Source organism: Tricharina praecox, assembly GCF_024521635.1.
Source record: "Tricharina praecox strain CBS 144465 chromosome Unknown BZA05scaffold_4, whole genome shotgun sequence".
NCBI lineage: Eukaryota > Fungi > Ascomycota > Pezizomycetes > Pezizales > Pyronemataceae > Tricharina > Tricharina praecox.
In genome coordinates, this window is record NW_026250406.1 from 1,181,084 (window position 1) to 1,204,531 (window position 23,448).

The 23,448-nt window shown below is 51.8% G+C and overlaps 5 protein-coding genes across 5 annotated transcripts; 2 read left to right on the plus strand and 3 right to left on the minus strand.

Annotated features, from left to right (window-relative positions):
- Positions 1-2,574: 2,574 nt before the first annotated feature.
- On the minus strand, positions 2,575-3,334 carry BZA05DRAFT_388825 (uncharacterized protein; the record flags this gene model as incomplete). The annotated part of the gene is made up of 1 exon (XM_051482706.1): positions 2,575-3,334. A coding segment is annotated over one exon (390 nt), but the record flags the coding sequence as incomplete, so codon positions are not given.
- A 2,111-nt stretch (positions 3,335-5,445) lies between these two features.
- On the plus strand, positions 5,446-6,386 carry BZA05DRAFT_388830 (uncharacterized protein; the record flags this gene model as incomplete). The annotated part of the gene is made up of 1 exon (XM_051482707.1): positions 5,446-6,386. The coding sequence occupies exon 1, from the start codon at positions 5,695-5,697 to the stop codon at positions 6,382-6,384; it is 690 nt and encodes a 229-aa protein (XP_051342641.1). The 5' UTR covers positions 5,446-5,694.
- Positions 6,387-11,419: 5,033 nt separating this feature from the next.
- Positions 11,420-13,721, minus strand: BZA05DRAFT_203322 (kinase-like domain-containing protein). The gene is made up of 2 exons (XM_051479523.1): positions 12,864-13,721; positions 11,420-12,810 (listed from the first exon to the last, which is right to left on the minus strand). The coding sequence occupies exons 1-2, from the start codon at positions 13,623-13,625 to the stop codon at positions 11,500-11,502; spliced, it is 2,073 nt and encodes a 690-aa protein (XP_051342642.1). The 5' UTR covers positions 13,626-13,721; the 3' UTR covers positions 11,420-11,499.
- Positions 13,722-15,750: 2,029 nt separating this feature from the next.
- Positions 15,751-17,168, minus strand: BZA05DRAFT_442194 (uncharacterized protein; the record flags this gene model as incomplete). Its single annotated transcript, XM_051486728.1, has 4 exons — positions 15,751-16,250; positions 16,337-16,696; positions 16,787-16,966; positions 17,057-17,168. The coding sequence occupies 4 exons, from the start codon at positions 17,166-17,168 to the stop codon at positions 15,751-15,753; spliced, it is 1,152 nt and encodes a 383-aa protein (XP_051342643.1).
- Positions 17,169-18,991: 1,823 nt separating this feature from the next.
- On the plus strand, positions 18,992-20,078 carry BZA05DRAFT_434069 (uncharacterized protein; the record flags this gene model as incomplete). Its single annotated transcript, XM_051486301.1, has 3 exons — positions 18,992-19,133; positions 19,192-19,816; positions 19,990-20,078. Exons 1-3 carry the CDS (start codon positions 19,041-19,043, stop codon positions 20,076-20,078), a joined length of 807 nt encoding a protein of 268 aa, XP_051342644.1. The 5' UTR covers positions 18,992-19,040.
- Between the last annotated feature and the right edge of the window lie 3,370 nt (positions 20,079-23,448).

Genomic DNA, 23,448 nt, shown 5'->3' on the forward strand with positions numbered 1-23,448 from the left:
TAAGTCGTGGGTCTTAGTATAGCGCGGAAAGAGTAAGCAACACTTTAAACCAACTAGCCTTCCCTCTTCCGCCACTCCTGGGCTGCTGGGTTTTGCTGGCTGGCTTGCGTCGATTCTGGACACTCTTTCCTTCGGGACGCGATGATGGCTGCGGACGGGGGGGAAGGTAGGAGACGGCGCGGTGAGAGCGCGCGAGTGTGTTGTTTTATGGTCTGGCTGGACTGCGCGAGACAAGAGTCGAAGAGTGGCAGAGTGGCACAGACGAACAGTCGCGGAGTCGTAGAGTCGAACAATCGAACAGCCGAACAGTCGCAGAGAAGAGTCGCAGAGTCGAAGAGGCGGTCGGTCCAGTCGGCCATTCCGTGGCGGAGAGTGTGCACCAGCAAGCATCCGCCCCCTCCCCTCTCCCCCAGACGGCCGGGTTTCCATTTGCTTCAAGCGCGCGACGGAAGGGCCCCTCCACCACTCAATAACACTCAGCCAGCCAGCCAGCCAGCCAGCCAGTCCAGTCTCGCTCCCATGCTCCCTCCCTCCCTCCCTCCCTCGCTCCCTTGCCCCCACCGCGTGCTGGCTGGGGGGGAGGGGGCGTGTCCGGATAAAGCAGACTTCCAGAAGCGACTCGGACGGTTTTCCCTCCTTCTGCAGCAGCGCCTTCCTCCCTCCCTCCTGGTCCGCCTGTCCCCCCCCCCGAACTGCCTAGAGTACCCACCGTACCGTATGCTGCGCTCGAGCCCTGCCTGCTTGCTGTCGGCCAACTCCTTCTTCAACGTTTCTTTCTCTGCTCGCTCGCTGACTGCTGCATGCTTGCTGCTTGCTGGATACTGGGGTTCTCTATGTAGAGTACTCTATGTACATACTCCACATACATCTACAACCTCAAAACGCTACTCTAGGTGAAGACCTAGGCAAGTATCTACACGTGTACTAGAGCATCGTATTCTACACCCCCGGCCCCAACGTTACCGATGTCCAGCGAATCGAATCACCGCTTCCCTTCCCCATAGTTGTGTACCCATCCCCATCCCCATCCCCAGAGACCCTGATCCCTTCAAATCACTCAGAGAACCCCACCGAGACCGCGGCGTCGTCGTCGAAGCCACACCGGAGGATATGTAGCAGCCTTCCCTGTCCTTCTTTCTCTGTGTTGTAACTTGTTGTCGTTGTGGCAAACAGGCCAGCAAACATGCAGCAGTGAGAAAGAGAAGGAGAAGGCAGCTGTCTGTATGGACTCACTCAACCCTACCTACATACCAGGTATGTAGAGTACCTAGATCGTAGTTACCGGTAACTAGTAGGGGCCAGTAGGCCAGTGGGCCACCGTTCCTGAGGAAAAGAGGCGGCGTCAACTTTTCAAGTGAAAAAAACGCACAGGGATGGGGGTGTTTCCAAAGCGAGGACGCCGAGGAGAGAGTGGAGAGAGTGAGTGAGTGGAGAGACCATCGCCCTGTCGACAACGAATCGTGGTTGATGGCCAGGCAAGTAGGCAGCAGCTGCTGCGGCGGCGGCGGCTGCTGCTTCTACGTACAAAGAACAACAAACAGAAATGAGCACGAGGAAACAAGAAGAAGAAGGCACTATGGTTACTCTACATACTCCAAGTTTTGTGCTCAGACTGCAAGTCTACAAGCCCACAAGTCAAGTCCGCACGTCCGCAACGTCTGCTGCTGCGCACTTCAAGCCTCAAGCCTCAAGGAAGGCATCCGACCACTCGGGGCGCGCGCACTCACGGGAAGCGGAAGAGGTGGATGCGGAATTCGATATCTAGCTACATATTTGGCGTTGAAGCCGGCGAGAAAAAGCAAAAAAAAAGACGAAGAAGGAAGAAAACTCTTGCCTGCCAAACCGTCGTGACTTTTGCCCCAGTCATCCAGTCATCCAGTCGCCCAGTCGCCCAAGTTGCCTGGTTGTTTGGAGTAGCTATGAGTAGCTATGAGTAATGTACTTACCTAGGCGTGTAGGCGGGCGCGGCGCGGCGGCGGCGACGACGCGTGGCATGGAGACGGATCGGCCGTCGCAGTTACTGTGGTGACTGGTCTGTATCTTCATATAGATATCTGCTAGGCATGCAGACTACAAGCCGCACGCACCTATGCGAAGTTTTGTTCTTGTTCTTGTTTCTTGGCCGCGGCTCTCGAGTCCCGAGTCTTGGGTTTTGAGTCTCGATGGCGAAACCCGCCGCCGCCGCCCACCAGCAGAACCGGCCTACCCGCCTACCCGCACAGTCGCAATCCCGCCCGCGCACCCGCAGGACTGCCTCGAGATCGAATCGAATCGAATCGAGTGGAGAAGCGAGGGTTAACTACGGGGAATGTATCTATACTTGGTAGATACATAGAGTATGTCGGCCGCAGGTGACCGCCCCAACCCTTGAAGAAATGTAAATCGGCGTCTTCTCCCAACTTCCCAAGTTAGGGTACTTTGTACATTTCAAGGTACATGAGTTGCGTGGGTTGCGTGGGTTGCCATCCACGTGCAGGCTCACACCACACAGGTGTGGTCACGCACACGGGACCGCCCCGGATGGCGGATAGTTCGTAGTTGGAGGTTCGTGGGGTATGATTTGTTTTTCTTCTTCCCTACTCACTTTACTGGTGGTTGGTCTTTTCGTTCCTCCATTGACATTGACATTGACATTGACATCGATAACCATCCATCCATATCCCATCCTATCCCATCCCCGACTGAAACCCCCACACCCCAAACGGGGACAATGTTGAGAGAACGCAGAGATTCCGCCTACCTACTAGGTATGTAGAAGCACAGGATGTCGGGACGGACAGAGGACAACCCTGAACTCCCCCTCCCCCACTTCGCCGTTTCAGGTGAGTCTTCAGGTGAAATCGCCAGTACCGTACCCTACGTGGCAGGTTTCCCCCTCCCTCGAGGAAATGCGAGGACACACAAACTGCCGTACCGTGGATACTGTAGATACATGGCTCCTTGAAAGCGCCGTGAACGCTGACAACGCTGAGAAAGCTGAGAAAGCTGAGAACGCTGAGAACGCTGAGAACGCTGAGATCAATGTTGAACGCTGCCTCAACAACCATAATAACAAACGAACTCTTGGGCAAAAAAACAAAACAAATAAACAGTCAAAACAAAACCAAAACAAAATAAACAAAATAAACAAAATAAACAAAATAAAGCCTTAACCCGAGGCTCCGCTCCGCCCTCCTCCGCGGGTTTCCATGTCTACCCATCCCTTGTAGCAAAAGTAGAGTGTGTATGTACCTTGATAGTTGCGGGGAAGTATAGTAACTACTATAACTAGCCGATCCAGCGTACGGGGCGTGCGGGCAAGCGGGCAAGCGGGCAAGCGGGCGGGCGGACGGGGGGCGGACGGGCGGACGGGCTGATGTACGGGCTGATGGATGGAAAGGAAAGGATTGTGTACCTATTCGATTTTAACTCGTTCCGGAGCCGAGACCTGCGATACGCGATGCGGAGCTGCCGGAGCTGCTGGAGATGGGCTGGATTTGACTAATGTACCTACATACCGTAGGGAACTGGGAAGTCCAATCGAGAAGGCTTGAATGGCAACTTCTAGATATTATTTAAGTATGTACTTTTATACTTGTGTACAAGAGTATGTACAATACAAATGCGTGACGACGGAAAAGCTTAGATACCTATGGCATAGCTGGCCGCTGGCCAACTTACTGCCACCTAAGCACACGGGCGTGGTATATACTAGGTACTAGTATACTATACATAGACACCCGGGTACAATGTCAAACTTTAAAGATGTGCGTGTATACCTGGTAGAGTACGTGTAAAGAACGTGGATAATTCTGAATTCCGAAGGCACGAGTACACTACTACAGAGTACAACGATGTGACGAAGTGACGATGTGACAACTGGCGCCGCGGCGGCAAAGCAAGGCGGAAACTTATCTGCTTTTTCCCCGGCACTCTGTGGGCTGATCACTTGTGGGCTGGTCAAGCTGGTCACTGGTGGGCTGGTTCAAGTTGGGCTGACTCGATCAGCACTTTTCGCATTTCCAGCTCCTGCCCAGTGGCCAAATTCAAAGTATTAAAACTCGAGGAGCCTGGAGTCGAGGGCAGCCGCCGCCGCCGGAGATATCTCCGCCCAGCGTCCAGTGTCCAAGATGGCGCATCGATCATTGATCATCGATGTTTGAAACTTTGAAATTCATGAATATGCTTACATCTGTAATCCACCGATGCATCGATACATCGACAAATGGATGCCCACAATCAAAGATCAATCCAACAGGAATGGGAATGGCCGTTTCGGTCGGTCGTGACTGTACCAACACACTTACGTACTCGGTATGGTATATACAAGCATTCTCCAACGAAACAGAAGACCTTGATGACTGCCCCTCTCCATCGTAGGTACACATCTCGATTCTCGATTCTCGATTCTCATCGTGTTTATACATAGCTTCCTATAGAATACTCTAGGTACCCGCCTTCCCGCCATGTATAGTACCAAGTATATAGACACGGCGACGAGAAGCCGTGGGGCATAACCAAGTACTTTCGTTTGTATCCCACGGGATACGAATTGCATAATGTGGCGCCCACTGTGCCCCCCGCTGTGCCCCACCCCTCACCCCCGCTGTGCCCTTACCCCCGCTGTGCCCCCACTTAAGCCTTACTCAACCCCCCCCCCCCCCCCGCAAGTTTCAACCTCGAGATCGGGAGAGCGTTTGTGCGTTTGTGGATACATTATACATACGACCGAGTTCGCCGGTCGCCGGTCGCCGGTCGCATATGTATCTGGGGGGAGTGCGCAACAAGGAGAGGGGTCCGGGAGGGCTCAGGGCAGGCAAGGTGGTCTGAACAACAGTTACTGTGGATAGCTTTGACAAGGACCGGGGGTGCCGGAATCAGTCTCAGTAACTCAGTGCATTTTGCCCATCCAGGCTCCGCGTCCGCGTCCGTGTCCGCGTGCATGTGACAGGTAGATATTCTGTTCCCGTCCGGTGTCAAGTGCGCAAACGTACCATCGTTACTTAGGTACTTTGGTACTCTGCGGGGTTCGGTTGCACCTTTGCACCTATCGTATGTACCTAGTACCTAGTACCTAGTACCAGGTATATAGGCCGTTGTTTGTGGCGGGCCTCCGGAGTCCGGTTATGTACATGCGAAACGCCGATCGGCCGCCCGATCGACCGACCGAGGGAGGGAGGGGAACTCGGCGTCCACTGCCTAGAATCGAGAGGTCATGTGATTTCGCAGAGGGTGGGGGAGTCTCGTGATGGGGCGGATCTCGTGGGGGCGGATCTCGTGGAATCTCGGATGTGCTAGTAGAGCGGTGCCGCAAAGTCGTACGTATCCTTACGTACGTCGCGGGCGGGAGGGGGCGGCAGGGCGGCAGGGCGAATGGGGAGCGGCAGGGCGAACGGAAAGGCCGCTGTGAACTGAACTTGAATGAGAAGCGGAGCTGCGGTCCTGCGGAGGAGCCTGGGGTCACTGGTGCTGGGTCGCCATTAAGATTTGGTTAGTTAACCCCGCGCCAAGCTCCCGCCAAGCTCCAGCAGAGCCTCCACCACTCTACCACAGCAACGCTCAGCAACGCTCAGCAGCAGCGCTTGTCACGGACCACGGTGCGTCGCTTGCAACTTGGAAGACCTGAGATCTACCAACATCAATGATACCTCACTAACCAACATCTTCAGAAAACCGGAGTTCCGAACGTTCGACTCTCCCCCCTAGTCCGGTTGAATGGACTCCGAAATGGCACATACGCTGACACCGAGCAGATTGTGTCTCCCGAATACGGTCGATACTTTTTTTGCTGTTGGAGGCGCGCGCCGGAAGTCACTGCGCGCGGCAATGGAACATGGATCCGCGCGGAGTCAAGGCACATGGCATGGGGACTCCGGGGGGAAGGGGAAGGGGAAGGGTGCCCCAGCAAGTCAAATCAAGCAATTCCCCCCAGGAAGCCGTTGCTACTCTAGAGTACTCTACATACTATCAGCTGTCGCCCTTTTTCCCTGTGAAAAAAACACAAAGCCCCAGATCGAGCTTCCCGACATTCACCGACATTTTTTATGTAGCCGGCCTTTTCTTACGGCCGACCGCTACCTGTTCAGGGGAATACTGTTGAGCGGAAATACCGGTACTCTCTCTCTCGCTCTCTCTCTCTCTCTCTCCAACCTGGCACAGAGCCCTATGACCCTCGACCTCGATGATCGAAGTCTTGGTACCCGACTCCCAGGTTTTCCCCAGCTACATACGGTATTCTACTCTACAGCTCATTTGCCGAGCTGGTCAGCAGATCATGACAAAAACCACTTGTACCGAATCAACGTTCAGGTGATCGTGGCGAGGACAGAGATCGGCGGGGATTGCGTGCGTGCGTGTGTTCGTGCCTGCAGCATCCTCCCCTTCTCCCCCACCCCAAGGGAATGAGATCGATGAAACATATTGGTCCTCGGTTACTGGTGACGAATAATGCAACACGGCAGGAGCTGGAGCTGGAGGAGGAGCAGGAGGCGTTTGCTGCTGCTGCTGCCGTGTTGTCTTACTTCCGCTACCTTACGTACGTACGGCTGGGTCGGCCACGCCGCAAGCACGCAAGATCGTTCGAAAAGGTCAGACAATTCTTGCCCCTCTAGAGTCCCTACTCTACATAGCTACCAAAGAGCATTCACGGATGGATATTCCGGGTTGCATACAGCTACCTACGACCCACTGGTGACTGGTGACTGCCCAGGTGAGCAAGTAATTTGGGAGTGAATGCGGCCGTGATCATCTTGACTGACTGACTTACCTATGTGCCGAGCAAACATGTACCTAACTAATACATTCTAAATACACATGTACATACCGGTAGCTACTATACTCTTTCGACAGGCCTGGCGATTTCTCCGGCGCCACCCATGGCTGGTGCGGAACATCAGCAGCCACAGGAAGGAAAGAAGCAAGTCCACGCAGAGACTGCTGGCCGTCCAGTGTCACACAATGATAACGTGCAAGAAGAACGATTGCTCGCTCGAGTCAACGGCCAGATAGGTTAACCGACCGCGCAGATGGATGCAGTCGGGGGGTTAACTACTACTACTACCTACTACTAATAGCCCGCTTCCCGCTGCATTATCGTCGAACGCTTCGGTCATGGTCATGGTCATCGGCTCGAAGCCTGAAGGAGAAGCGGCACTCGGTGTGGTGAGAATAGATCTGTAGATTCTCCACGCCCTCCAGGCTGCGGATTCCAGTCATGGCCATGGCCATGGGCTCGAAGGAGAAGCGGCACTCGAGTCTCGGTGTGGTGAGAATGGATATCTACCTACCGAGCTCCACCTACTCCTCCAGACTTCAAACGACCGAGGCATTCTCGGATGTACCTTTTGCACACACCCACGCCTCGATCGCGCTCCGAATATCAGATCAGCCCCTAAGCAAGCAGACAGGCAATGAGCCAACAAGCCAGCTGAGTTCGTCCACCACGCCCCATTGCCCCATGCATATGCGCATGAGCGCTGTTCCATCCCCCTTGAACCTTCAACAACCTTCACCGTGGAGTCGGGAGTACCCAAAAACGGAGGCCGTAACTGCATATATCTATACATAAGCTGTGTTACTCCATGTATCCCACACATAGTTACATAACTACTCTACACGCTTGTATGGGAGCATAAGCGCGGAAGGAGGTGGGAGCATAAGCAAATGCGCCGCCACCAGAACCACCTTCCAAGCCCTTAGGCGAGCATTTCCATCGTCGATGCATCGAATCATTAATATGTCGACGGAAACGGAAAGAAAAAAACGGTATGCATGTTCGGTGTGTGTATGCGTGTGTGGGTGGTTTTAGGTTCCGCATATAGGAGAATAATAGAGGGAAGTGCTGGTACATGGCTCTCGTTCGGTTCTGTTCGTCCGAACTAGGTAATACATAGAAATTTTGAAGCCAGCTGAACCTGAGGATCGTGGAAGCACTTCAAACTTCACAACTTGCAAACGTGCGAATGCTTTGCTGCGCCAATTTGCTGCTCCTATATGTATACAAGTACTCTACTCTATACGTAGTAGATCCCGCGCGGAAACCCAGCCCGGCGAAGAAGAAGGTAGTTAGTTGGGGCGTTGTCGATGTATGTACAAACGCACAGACCGCAGGACGCATCATGCACCATGTTCCATAGTCGTCCACACACACATTCCCGACCGCGAACACCATCAAAAATCATCACCATCACCATCACCTCTACCACACCTCCACCATCTCCCCCACAAAACAGCACCATCGCTATCCTCTCTCCTTGTTGGGTTTCAGATGCCTCGAGCCCATCACCATCACCATCACCATCAAACCATCTGATGCGTGGCCCCCGTATCTATTCCATGCCGGTACATAATTGTGCTTCGAGCTTCGGTGAAAGTGTTTGGATAAAAGACCGAAAACTTCTGATAAGCGAATTGGCTGACATCTTTCGCGATGGGAATGTCCCCCCTCCCCCCATATTTACGCTCTTATGCATGGAGTTGTAGTTGTCTATACATATGCACTTCTCCTCACATCCATCCACCATTCATCCATCCATCTGGGGCGAATTGTTCGGGGAAAGATGTCCAGCATCCTATCCTCCAATCGCGACTGCATCATCCTCCACCTCCTCCTCCTCGTTGTTTGGTTTACTCATTGACTATCACTCGCTTTGCACTAATATGGTTAACGCCGCGCGTAGTAGGACTAGCGTATGTCCAATAGCATACCCCCTCATACAAAATACCCGACTTTTCAAGTCCTACTCCTCTCCACCAACCACCAATAATTTAATTTTGAAACCATAGAACCATTCTACACATACTACTCTACCATTCTATAGTTTCAAAATAAATTCTTTTTGTTGTGGTGGAGAGGACTAGCGGTCGGCGCTGAGGGTCATTTTTCGTCCCTCGCTTGCCCGTTAAAGCGTCCGGCACTATAGTTGCCTTCTTTTCACCCACCACCACCACCAGCAGCACCACCACCACCACCACCGCGAATTCCACGATCCCGATAATACATAATAATAATATGGCCGCGTCACACACACCCTCGCGGTTGTACCTGACGGAAAGAGTCACAAGCGAACCCGTCCGACCGTCCGACCGACCAACCCGCAGTTCCGCATCCGCTAGCGATGTGTTCGAGATTGAAATATATCGTAACTAGAGTACTGGGGTCGGGTCGGCCAAGTGGGTAAGGTAAGTGAGTTCGTGATAAGGTGCCAGCGGCAGAAAAGAAAGAAAGAAAGAAGGAAAAAAAAGTAGTGCCGACACTGGACAGCTACAACTTCTTTGACCAGTAGTAGATCTCACACGTACATACGTGCCTACCTACTTAGCACCGGTATGTACCATACTATAGGTAACCTCCTTCCCGGAAGTTCCTTCGTATGAGGTATGTGTGTATGCATATGTACCCGCAAACGGACCCATGGGCCATGGGCCATACCCAGTCCTCCGGAAAGTAATGCATCGCGACTAACGTTTGAAGCTATCCACCGTTTATCTTGTACTAATATCATCCCAACATCTTCAACCAAACCAAACTACAAAATCCCTCTACATAACTACTCTAGGCGGCCTTAACTAATTCCTTCACCGTCTGTATGGGGTAGGTCCTGTCCAGGCTGTCCTGTCCGTCAGTTCAGTCAAATATCATGGTCATGGTATGTAGAGTAGGAAGTTACCGTCGTCGAAAAAAACTTCCTCCAATCCCCCGGGAAGTTGGAACCCATGCCATGTGAGAGTTTCAAATCCGCCAGCTTCCTTCCTTCCTTCCTTCGACGGAAAGAAAGAAGGTCGAAGAAGCCATCGCAGGTGTCCGCCGACGCTACGGTATGTGTGTATGGGTTTACCGCGAACGGGGCTCCACTACACAAGCACTAAAATACCCTCCTTCCTTCCTTCCTGCACTCTAAGCGGGAGAGCTAGTGGACTGAAACATTCCAGTCTCGAGCGAGCGAGCGGCCGACCAAGAAGAAAAAAACTTCGCCAGTAGTTTGGTACAGAGTTGTGGTAACGAGATGTGGCTGGACGGCTGGACGGCTGGGAGGACAGTAGAGTACTAGAGTGCCTACGGTATGTACTGTTAGGTTTTCACGATTCATCACTCACCCTCACAACAACAACAATAACAAGGCATTGTCGGTCGGTACGGAGAGTAGATGACCCATTCTCACCACGGATCCGCCAAGGCCGAAGAGGAACTGTCCGTCTGACTGGAGAAAATAGAGGAATCTCCCGGGGGCTGTAGGTAGAGTAGAGTAGAGATGTCAGTCAGCATCGGCTATCTGGGTACTCTACCGGGCTAACTACCTAGCTGGAGTAACCGGGGTTTCCGATGTATGTACCTACTACCAGGATGTTGTGTACTCTACTTATGTACTCATAGTAGAGTATGTATCATGGTAGAGTGTGTATATAGGTGTGTAGATAGACACCCCGTGGGCCGAGGAATCCCCCATCCGTCCGCTCCAGCGCGCTCTCGGTGGGTTACATATGGGTTTTCGTGAAGCGTAAGGTACCTAGAGTACTCGTGTATGGACATACATGTCTACTCACATAATTCCTCGAGTATGTATACCGGTAGTAGATTGACCACGTCGGGAACAGAAAGATATCCGCACTGACATGATGCTGGTGTGTTGGTCGCTGCCGGAAGTCGTTCAATCTCCGCCGTATACATACGTAGGTAGGTATGTAAGAGGTAGTAAGTACATACCAACCTGACTGGACCTGACCTGGCCTGGCCACGGTTGGGCGTGTCTTTCTGGTGTCTAGTTACTCCGGAGGCCTACATAGGCACATACATACATTCCGGTATTGTATAGCATGTAGAGTACACAATACAGAGTAACTATTTCCCCGAGGTTTATTACTATACCCAGAGTACAGACATACACACATACTATACATTCATACCTAGCGTAGCTTACAATCTCGATGGAACGCCCGTAACTGGCTCCCCTCCCAAGCCTCCCCCTCCTTCTTGCGTGGGATGCTGCGGTGATGGCCGTTTCGTTTGCAGTGGCGGAGTCAGTCGCCCGGGAGTGGCGTTCGCGGATTGGACGGAATGCGTGCTGCTGCTGCGTGGGTGGCGGTTGGTGAATATACCGGAAAACGTATGGTGGGAGATCGCGAGGTGTGCACTGTGCACTGTGCACTGTGGGCTCGTTTGTGTTCATGCAAGGCGGTGGAGATATATTACATACTGAGGCGAAGCGATAGCGTTTCATTTCATGTAACCATGCACGTCTTTGAGGGGTTGAATGGGATCACCATTTCCGAGTTCTTTACACAACATGGAGTATCAACCGTAGAAACAACTGTGCCATTCCTCATCAGCAGGCTATCTATCTATGTAGAAAAGCCCCAAGATGAAAGCCTACAAAGAAACGGAACTAAACCAGACCAGACCAGACCAAAGCAGAACGCCCAAAAATGCCACCGCCCATCAGAAATGCTCGCAAACAGTAAAACGAAACGGGGGTATAAAAGGCACACAATCACTCCGTCGGATCTGATCTTCGCCGCTTCGGATTAGGCCTCTTGGAGCTGAGAGTCTCCAAGCGCCTCCCTATTCTCGTCGCTGTGGTCGTGATCCTTCTCGAGCTCGGTTATCAAATCATTAACAACCTGCTTAAGCTCGCTGACCGTGTAGCGAAGCATGTGGTCTTTCGAACAGCATCGCGCAATGATGCTCGCCAGCTTGTCCCCCAGTAGTAACTTCTTGATCGCCGGCAGGCAGTCGTCCTTCCTCGTGAGATCGCTCAGTACGAAGGCTCTCTCTGACAAGGTGCCAAACTTGTATAGTAGCTCGAGTAGGATAACACCGAGCGCCCAGACGTCCACCGCCGGGTGTCTTCCACCTTCCGGGGCAGAGTAGAATGGCGTTCCTATAGGAGAGCCGGACGCGACCAGTAGAGGGCTCGGGTTGTTGTCGATGGCCGCGACAAGACCGAAGTCGCCGATTTTGGGGACTACGACACTGCCTGGATTCGCGCAGCAGTCCATGGGTCCGCCGATGTTGAGAAAGACGTTTCCTGGCTTAAGATCGCGATGGACGACGCCTTGAGAATGGAGGTACTCGACACCGGAGACAATGCCGCGAAAGATCGTGAGCGATGCCAGAGGGCAGAAGCAATGGCGGTCGTGGATCTTGAAGCCACGGGGTGAGATGTAGTGGGTCAACGAGAGCGGGTGTAGCGACATCGTGATGTGTAACGTGATGGTGGGGCCGTCAATACGAGTGCCGCGGCGCACAAGGGCGCCGGAACCAGTGTCGCCATCAGCGAAGATGGATGTTCCGGTCTCTGTTGCGTTCTCGCCCATGTCCAAAATAGATGCGGCTTTGTCCCCGGTGACCGTGGTGCCCATATTTCTTCCCTTGGAGTCCTCGCTAGCGCTGCCAAGTTTCGAGCACTCGAACAAGATGTGCGATGTGTCCACCTTACTGTCATCATTGGCACTGTAAGAATCGTCTTCGAATGTAATGTTGACATTTCGGATTTCGAGTCGGCCCCGTGCTTCGTTACTGGCGGCTGACGATTCATCGAACTCATTGACTGACGATTCTGCATCATCCGAGCTCTCGTCTATGCTCTCCTCGGCGATCGGCGCGAGACCAGGGGCGGCGGCAGATGTGGGGACGGGGGCGGGAACGGGCGGGATTGGGGCGACAGTATTACCGCCGTGCTCGATCCAGCTATTGAAGTACCGGACAATGTTCGTATGGTCAAGCCTCGCCAGCGTGCGTATCTCGTTAAGAATTTTACTCGCTTCGAGACCTACGCCACCGAGAGCAGAGAAGTCATTCGCCTTCAGGCGGATCTTTTTGAGAGCGTAACAAGCCTTTTGAGTATGTAAGTTTCCGGTATTGTGATGGAATGGAGTGGAGTAAAAACCTGATCCAGCTTGTGTACGACCTTGTACACCTCACCGAACCCACCTCTGCCAATCATCTCGTGCTCGTGGTATTCTTCCGTGAGCTTTGACTGCTTAAAGGCCTGAGGGTGTCCCGCCGCCGCCGGATCCGCTACCAAAGCTGCAGTTCCATTGGCCGGACGAAGTAGCGAGGTCCCTTCGGGTAGAGACACACTCCTCCTGAGGAACTTAGGGCCTCCGAGTCCAGAACCAAGAGCGGAACCACTTCCATGCGCTACGGCTGGAACCTGCGTACTCGTGCCGGACGCCACCATCTCCGTCCCTGTTGCGACACCTTGGAGCCTCAACTGGTCCAATTTTTCCTGGGCATAACTCTCGGCAGCAATCATGTAGGCAGTTCGCTGCGAATCGTACTGTGGAGATACAGCATCTTCGAAGTTCAAGCCGACGGTTCCGAACTGGCTCGATAAGTCCTCGAATAGCTCACGCCTTGTCTCGGGAGACTCTCCTTGGTACCTCGTTTGAATCCAAGAGGCGACGATCGCACTTAGGGCGATCTGTGATTGAAGGTTTGGGTCAAGACTTCTAGTCGAGACTTCGACTGAATCGTTGATTATCGATTCCGTGGCCAGTGAGTCTTTCGAGACCGAATCATGCACCAGTGACTCACCATCTACATCGGTATTGTCGAGTACCGGTACTTCCTTCGCGTCATCGGCATTTCGGGAATTGGGCCTCGGTCGACTCGGGCTGCGATCGCGCACTGCTCCAGAAGAATTCATTTGTCTCGAAGAAGATGCGGCGAAAGTTGGGGTAGGGGATAGTTGGATGGAAAGGGACGAGGTTAAAAGAGTGTGGAGGGGGAAATTGTTGGGAGGACGGAGGTGAAGGGTGGAGGAAAGCAGCTCAAGCTCTTAAGGTGACGATATTTGAGTCGTTGCACATGAAGAGACCAATCACTACTTTCAAGGTGGATGATGTCGTTCGCGATGTCGTTCGTGATGTCGTCGGTGGTGGTTGTCGAGTCGAGAGTGGTAGTTTTGGAGTGGTTGATGATGTCGTCGATTAGTCGTGCGGGCACCACGAGTCAACGGATGTTCGACGCAGCTTCTCAGAACGTGTTCAAGATTGTTGTGATGTTCGTAGGCACATTAAAAGTCTGGATGATGAGTTAGAAGCTATAATGATGCATATACTGGTCGCGGGGACACAAACCGTTAATGTAGGACGTACCTCTGGAAATCGCGATTGCCGCCGGAGAGCACAGAGAAGGAAAGACAATGGTCATGAATGGTCAAGATCACTTGATACCCGCCGGGAGCCTGCGAGACGGCATGAGGAGGACAGATGCGATTGTTCGAGTAGTCAGAGGAGGAACGAAGACGAAACGATAGAAGGTTGAGGAATCGCGGAGTAAGGTAAACCCTGCGCGTGCATGATCACATTATCCACGTATAGCATCTAGCCATATGTGGACTGGCCCGGCATGAGTAAGCAGGCAGACCGGGCCATGTAGAAGATCTCCATTTTACGTTGCAGAATTGGCAACTTCGATCGAACTACTCTAAACATTGCCTCACTAGGATCCTGTCTGCGGGGAATTTCCCGCAGCTTTAATATCCCCGGCCTCGGGTTCTGGAGATCTGAACCAAGAAAATCCGGCATTTCGGGACGAAGCCTGATCTGCACGCGACATGTCGACTCTCCGGTCATGACGATCTACATGCGTATGGGTTTCTTCCGGGTTAGGGTTCTCAAACCGGTATGCTGCCGTTAATCGTTTGACTGAATATGTACGTCGGTGGCTGGTGCTGACGAAAACAGGGCGGTGCAATGCGGGTTGCTGTTGAAAAGAATGCGGAATCAGGGTCATGGAGCGGCAAAATATCCACTCCCGATGAGCGGAATTGGGAGCCGGAAGCATTGTTCATGTACTCTAGATATCTGTAATTATTCATTTTTCTCAACGAATGTCAAAATCCTCCCACGAATGATGGCCACTTCGATAAGATCAAACATCACTAACCGGTGAAGGCTCCTAGATGCCAGAATTATTCTTGCAACTTGTAGTACTTCATTTTTGCAGAGCAGACCGCCAAACTCACTCGACACTGGACGCTGGCGGGAATTGTGGTCGTTAATCGCACTGGGAAAGTGGATTGTAACGACGACTTCATCATCAAATATCACCCGTATTGCAACTTATAAGCTAGTTTGAATCTGGTCGTATCAGGAAAAGTTCCTAAATACACAACTGACTCCTCACATTCATAGAGATAGCTATTTGACTAAGTATTTAATAATGAGAGGCAGTCCGCACAGCTATGAATTCTGACCAAATAACGACGGGCACGATTAGGCGCAGGGCTGCCCTGAGGATTCTTCCCGATTCTCAATGGTGCGGCTTGTTTCCGCCAAAACTCAGAGTCTCTGAGGAGCAATGATCTATCCTATCATTGTAATCGTCGTAGGCCACCTTGGGCGACAATGACTTCAACATGACCTTCTCCACGTCGATTGATATCGTTTCCACTGACCGACCTGTCTAATCAAACTGGTGGACATGCACCACATCCAACAGCAAAAGTTCCTGAGTTGACACTACCGCTGGATTTTACCTCGGCTATCCAGCATTGACCCTCTCCCTTACCGTCAGCTCACTCGCCTGTTAGATATATCATATGACCCCCTCAATCCGACTATAGACATCAACACCCCCTCTACTCCTACTCTCTGTACCTCCTACAACTGGAGTTTTTGACTCGACTTGAATACTTTTTATCGCTGCAGCCGAAATAGTGTTCTAGTTATCACTGCTGGATAGGCTAGAGTACTTCCGATTCACGGAACAAGTGAAAATACAACACAATAATCGCAAAAACCATCAATTCCCCATCAACACCCCACCTATCTAGCGCCGGGCTTCCTACTCTCTCCGTCGCGATGAAGATATCTCGAATCTACCCACACAGGCCCATGCTCTGACATCACGACGGTTTTCGTGACAAGCCAAAGAGGTGTCGGAGGCGCGGGGCGTGGAGGCCAAGTCATTGTAATGGTCTTGGTCTTGGTCTTTGACTGACGCATCGATTCCTTTGCAACTTCCTGGTGACTTGCACCCACTGGAACCGGTGATATCTTCGACTGGTATGGTGATTCAATCCATCGCCAGTGGTGCTCGGTATTGGAGCCTGCGTCTTTCACTTTGCGCTGGACGAGCAACACGTCGTCGAAGGCGCCATGGGCATTAGAATCTGCCTCCAACTCGCTCGATGTTTGGGTGCCGACATCAACTGTATTCGGGGGAGGGCCTTGAGGCAGATCCGGGGGAGGGCCTTGACGCGAACCCGGAGGAGGGCCTTGAGGCAAATCCGGGGGAGGGCCTTGACGCGAATCCAGGGCAGAGTCTGGAGGAGAATCGTTAGGTTCACGGCTGGTTGATATGAACGAGTGGAAGATCTACGAGAAGTCGCAGAATCTGGGAGCTACTTACCTCGGAATACCACTCTAAGTAGGCGTGTTGAACGTTGCGCATACGGTTTAAGTCTACACTCTGACATCGCGGTGGCAAGCCAAAGAGGTGTCGGAGGCGCGGGGAGTGGAGGCCAAATCGTTGTAATGGCCTTGGTCTTCGACTGACACCTCGATTCATTCGCAACTGCTGGGCGATCTGCATCCACTGGAACCAGCGACGTCTTCGGCTCATGTTGTGATTCAACCCATCGCCCGTGGTGCTCGTTATCGGTGCTTGCGTCCTTCACTTCGCGGTTGACGAGCAACACGTCGCCGGAGGCGTCATGGGCATTAGGATTTGTCTCCAACTCGCTCGATGCTGCCGTACTCGGGGGAGGGCCTTGATGCGAATTGTTAGGTTGTCGACTGTTCGATATAGGAACGAGTGGAAGATCTACGAGAAACTGTAGAATCTCTGGGAGCTACGTACCTTGGATTAAGGCCCTAGGTTTAAGTTTCGAAGGTCGCTCGTACGATTTGAGCAGCAGCTTCACCCGCTCTCGGTACTTGCGAATCAGGGCATCGTAATTCGCCTCTAACTCGCTCAATTTTTCGTAGTCGACATCAGCCGTATTCGGGGGAGGACGTCGAGGCGAATTCGGGGGAGGACCTTAAGGCGAATCGTTAGGTTCTCGGCTGGTTGATATAGGAAAAAGTGAAAGATCTACGAGAAAGCGTAGAATCTCTGGGAGCTACATACCTTTGGTTACGACTCTAGGTTTGGGTTTTGTTTGTCGTTCATACGGTTTGCGCTTCACCTGCTCTCGGTACTTGCGGCGGATATCGGGGCCCGCACCCTTAAATTTGGTCATCTTTGGTGATTTGTATTGATTGGTATTTCTGGATAGCTAGATGATCAATGATCGATGATCGTGGAGGTCCTGGAGGTTGTGATGTTGAGCTTCAGATGGTATGTCCTGGAGGTTGTGATGTTGAGCTTTAGATGGTATGAGACGCCTACTTTTATGTCAGCTACCTATCACGTTTGAAAGGTGTTGCTCGGTAAGATGAGTTCAATGATACAACCTTTGAAAGGGCATCCGATTAAAATATGTTGGCCATAAGATGACTTCAATGATACAACCTCCGAAGGGGCACCCGGTTGCACTGAAATATTTTGAATTCTGGGGAATATAGTCGCATGTGCGGCGGCGTTTTGTTGTTTTTCTTGATGTTGCATGCGATCCACGTACCTAGATTTTAGCCAGTACAAATTCCTGGTCTTGTCCGCAGTCCGAATAACCAGATCGATGCAGCGACCCATTCCGCCTTCCGACTGGCAACCGTACCGATTAGTGCGCCGAGACGAAATATAGTAGTATTGACTAAAGAAAAGACGTCTTACAAGCTACTGCTCCTCCACCTCCTCTGCCTCATCTACCAGTCCCTCATTCCCTAGTGCCGTCCTCCTCTAGCCAAGCTAGACATCTGCGGCGACGGTGGGTTGTAGAGAGATAATATCAATGTATTTCGCATACTACCTTACTCGGGGGCGGCAGCGGATTGGAACTTGGATTTGCAATACCCAGCAGAGGGAAGATAGAGTGATTTAACATGATCCTTAACCTCTCTCACCTCGTACTTACATAGTAGGTATTCACCGCATGTCTACCTCCGCTGTGAAATAATACTATTCCACTCTTCTTAAACATGCTACTGCCCCTCACCATGTCACTACATAATCCACCAGTCCACGGCGTTCATACAAACAGCAACTTGGCCCCAGGATACCACCGGCCAGGAAATCAGAGTTTTTGAGCTCAAGCACGAGATGGCGAAAGTGAGAGCAAAGTGGATTTAGGCAAACAAGGTCCAAATATTACTCTGATAGGAGTATTTGGATTAGTACAGAAGTATACGAGGTCCTTCACAATGTATGAGGAGGATAAGTTCTGTTCGATCAAGAAGGCCTTCTCCGTGGTCGATTTCGCGATTATTTACATCGCGTTAATCGCTCGTATTCGGTCAATCTTTTAATCGTGCACTTGGAATCTGTGAGGGCTGTGTTTCGGGCGTGGATATGGAAGCATAAAGGTTCTTCACGCTTATTATTGATCGCCTACTACCTAGTACAGGGCATAGTGGTGAACGTCATCGGGTGAAATGGGATGTTAGGAACGGGCCGGGCCGCAACCTGACTACCCGTATCGAGGCGATTCTGTGTGCGAAGGGGGGTTGGGTAGGAGTCCATGAAGGAAAACATCGCGAAGGCGACCCGCATGGGATTTGAGTCCTCGATGTCGATGAGAAAACCAGACGCTGTGCGCTCCATATTAGACCGATTAAAACCTCTCTAGACGCCCATATGCTTTTCTGGACTCCTATGACATCTGGATTGAGAGCTATCGTTCAGCCGGAACTCTTTGCAGAAGACTGTGATGCGCTGAGGCGGAGGGCCATTATTTCATCGACGAAATCCGTACATGTAATACGACCGAGAAGGGACAGTAGAACCTAATATCCCACCCAGTCACAGACACAGGTTTTCTGCAGTTGGGCGAGCCCATTCATAGATCTATGGGTGGGCTGGCTGTCTGCTAGATAACGTTTCCGCAACATGATCAAATGCACATTTTCACAATTTCGGCTAGTTGTCGCCAAGGTTAAAATTTTCGCGTTCCCCTACACTTCTAGATTTCCATCGTCGCGAACACCTTGTCAACGAACACGCCGTCCTCACCACCATGTCCACCGTCACCCAGTCCAATCCATTCGCTCCGTTTTCGGCAAAAGACTTGCAGGAATTCGAAATATGGATGAATCAAGACAAGGGCCGGGTGAGTTTTGAGACTTGAGTCACTGGCAGGCATTGGTGGTTTCTAACTGCCCATCAAGTCGCGGTTCACCGAGGAGAAGCGTGCGGAATATTGCGACTGGGTTAGAAACCCCCACGTGAAACCAGCACCGGGTGCCGAGCAGAAGAGACTTTGGAATCACAAATATGATGCACTGTCGCACTATCGCGTCGACGGCGACGGCAAGTTGTATCGAACATCGACCGCCGAACGGGACCGAGGACGGAGTGATCGCCGGGTGATTTGCGAATCGGAGATTTTTGGCACGATCCGAGATGTCCACGTTGAACTTGAACATGCTGGAGTCAACAAGGTGGCTGCTGCTATCGCCGATAGATATCATGGAATTCGGAAGATAGAGGTCGAATGGCTGCTGAAGAGATGCTCAACATGTCCTGCTGAACGTCAAAACCGATCCCGTGCACCGCTCGAACCAGTTATGGCGGCCAAAAGTCCTCCCGCCGAGCGTGTTCAGATCGAACGGATCATCGCCAGCCGTCCTCTCGAGCGTGTTCAGATTGATCTGGTGGATTTGCGACATGAGCCTGATGGGTATTACCACTGGATACTGCACATTACTGACCACTTCTCAAAGTTCACCTCGCTGTTCCCATTGATGACCAATATATCCGAAGAGGTTGCAAGATGCATGGCACAATGGATTGGTATGTTTGGCCATCCAGAAATCATACAGGGTGACAATGGCCGGGAGTTCAAGGGCTATTTACTTACACTGTTGAAACACTACGGCATTCGCGTCACCAATGGAAGACCCCGGACACCACGGATTCAAGGCCTTATTGAGCAAGCGAAGGAAACGATGATGTCCAAATTGCAGTGCTGGAAAAGCGATGTGGAAAGAGAAGGATTGGATTCGAGGAGGTGGGCTTTGGCTTTACCACGTATTGCGTTGGCGATGAATTGTGAAAGCCATACCAGTCTTGGGATGCGGAAGCCATATGATGTTTTCTTTGGCCGGGGCCCAGGGTGGGATAATGATGGCGATGCTCTGTCACGCCCATCAGAGCGCACTACACCCGCAGCTATGCTAGTGGATAATGGCGCAGACTCAGGACGAGTTCTGAGGAAAAAGAGGAGGCGGGCCTAAGGTTGAGGGAGGGAGTTGATGCTTAGTATAGGCAGCTTATTTTCAATCAAGGGCGTAGTGTTGAGTGAATCTTTTTTCTCACGGCTATGTAGTTCACATTCCCGGCTGAGTACTAGGCCAGCCCGGTCACCGGAATTTTTGGGCAGTGGTCCGGCCTATCTTTAAACCGTGTGATCCGGCGTCTGGGCTAGAACGGTGAATAAATTCTTGAACTCTCGCGAACCTCTATGCAGACATCCAAGTTAAAAAGTCGATACACCCAACATGCGCAAGCACCCAGTGTCACTCGGTTCTCTAGGTTTTCGGCTCCATCACCAATCCACAAGCAGCTGTGACGGGACTCCTTTACATATCTCTGTGCTCAGGTTGATACCAGAGAAAGTAGAGTTCCATTGAACTGCACACTTCACGATGGCGGGGTGACAGGCACATGAGTTTAAGATAATTACCATGCCGGATAATGATTGCAGACACAACCAACCCAAAGAAACAAAACCACCAAGCAGCTATGAAGTGGCAATCACCAACCTTCAGCATCATGCCATTCTACGGCATTAATAACCAACACCTATGACAACCCGTACTACCTGGCACGCGAGGGTGGCCACGAGGATGGGTAAAGCAAGAAAGTACCTAAGTGGCCGCCGGCCAGCCCGATACGCGGAGAATGTTTCCGGCGGTGGGAGGGGCCCTTCCCGATCACTCACACATACAACGCCTTTAGGAGGGGCGTCTCCTGGCCAGACAAGCCGGAGACATGCGTACGGTACACCACTGTTGCTACCGAAAAGCGGGAATGGAGGGAGGAAGGGAGACGGAGGATGTGCCGACGCCGTGTCTCATATATGTACCATATTGAGCCGTGTACTAATGTCTTTAGCCTTATGTAGGGCTTGAATAGGCAAACAGTCCTCGTATAAGCCAGCTATAAGCGCGTTGAGCTCGTGAGGCCTCAGTAAGGGCTGTGTTAAACTAAGGCTGATGTTCTCATTTCCCTAAAATTGTCGTAACTCCTACATAATGCCTATGCAGCAACCACCACGAACACCTAAATTGGCCTTGTCGCTTTGTAAGCCTCATAGCTTTCGTCAGGCCTATATCGTCATTGTTGCAATGGACACTACTGCCTTACAATAATGACCGTGAAACTGGCAGGTTTTGTGAAGCATTATGCCATATATCAGTTCGAGACAGAAAATCCTTACAGCTTCACACGCTCAGTTTCTTCACATGCATTACACAAGCCTTCGATGAGGCTTAGTCGGACATATCGGTTCTATCACTCTTATGAGTTAGTGGTGCATATGCGAAAATCAGCCTGCTTGACACCGGCGACGGCGGGTCGAGAGGAGAGAGCGGAGGTGGGAGGTTGAACATCTAGGTATTCTGTAGATGGTGATGAGAGAGAGGCAGCTCAGACAGAATCAAACCCGCCAGATAATGTCCTAACGTATGGTTAGCAGCAAAGTTTTCTGAGGACAGATATGATGAAGCTTATTTTGAAGTTTAAAACCACCGAGCCCACGGCTCGTCCTCTTCATCTTTCTAACAACTCCTCCTCATCTTTCTAACAGCTCCTTCTCTTGCCAACAGCTCCCCCATAACTTCCTCCACTTCCTCCCCTCGATGCCAGCAAGTTATCCACGACGAGGAGCAGTACGGGAACACAGTACTATGGTGAGCGGGAGACGGTATGGGTATGGTGGCGGGGGACTGGGAAGCGGGGAAGAAGAGTAGTTTAGGTGTATAAGGGTACGGAACAAGTGATAGTCATCTTGAAATGAAGAGCATCGATAAGTGATAAGCATTGCAAGAGATGAGGCTTGTCGCAGAAGAGTCATCAAGGAATCCTTATGAGCGTATAAGCCTTACTAATCCTTATTTTTCAAGATTCCCTACAGAGCCCATATAGAACTCTTATGAACTTCCAAGGCGGGCGGGCCCGTAGTGGTTGCAGAAGGCTTACGAGTCGGGACTGATTTTCACTGCACACAGGATTGAGGAAGCCATATTCAACAATCAGAGCTGGAATTTGAAAACCCTGACTGAGCCTTATTTTACGACAAGAGTTTTGGGGAAAAAATGCTAATATTAATAATTTTCCCCCAAAACTCTTGTGTCAAAATCACCCTCATATGTGGCTGCCATAATGCTTTTGACTTTAGTACACGGCTCAATATGGTATATAGAGTATTTGCGTCGAGCGAAGGAATCGCTCCACGTTGCGCAAGACAAGACAAGACAAGAACATGGCTATGTACATCCTGCTCTGGTCCAAACCGACTCAGACGATCGAGCAATCAGATTCCGTCCTACCTATCATGGAGGAACTGGTTTGATATTCGCCACTATCTATCTGTTTCACCTCCCTCTCCCGTCCGCCAACAATCTGAAACCTCAAACACCGCTCTTCACTGCCAGTCTGCCACTCCGGCGGGCCCGGGATTGGAAAATCTCTATCTATCGACTGGACTCGATGTTGTTCTAGAGCTCGAGCCAGCTGCTATCAACGATAACCTCCAGCCGAGAAGACACATGTAACTCTCTGATCCATTCACGTGTCTCACCTGTCAACCCCCTAACTCATCCACCATGCCACCCCACGCTTCCCACGCTTCCCATCTAGCGCATCCTGCCACGGTGGCCCGTGAGCGATCTAAGCCTGGTCCATCATCCGAGGCCGCCTAGCTTACATAGTAAGGCTGTGTGCGAACTAAACTGGCGTTCTCTCTCTCATCGCGGCCGCCTCGGCCCTTGATTCATCATCCCGCCGGTCTTGCGTGCATACATATCTCAATCCCTCCCGACGTCGGCCACGACCAATGATCATATGTATCCAAGGAGGACACATATATATGCGACGTATCTACCGTCCAGCATACATACACGTGCACCATCCACTGGCCTCAGTCCGACCGAGCCTGAGGTGCGCATGCTGCGTGCATGCTTGCTTGCTTGTTTTCTCGGCTGGCCTCGCTACATGCAGCGTATCGCAGAGAACGTTGTATTCATGCTGTCTCACTCATCATCATCATCGTGCGCCGCCCGCCCGCCCGCCCGCCCACTTCCCATCCGATCCGACGCACGACGCACGACGCACAAAGCAGCCCCGCTGTGTCTCCATGCCGCCCCTCCATCCCCGCCAGCGGCCAGCGGTCAGCCAGCCAGCCAGCCTATTGATGCCACCCC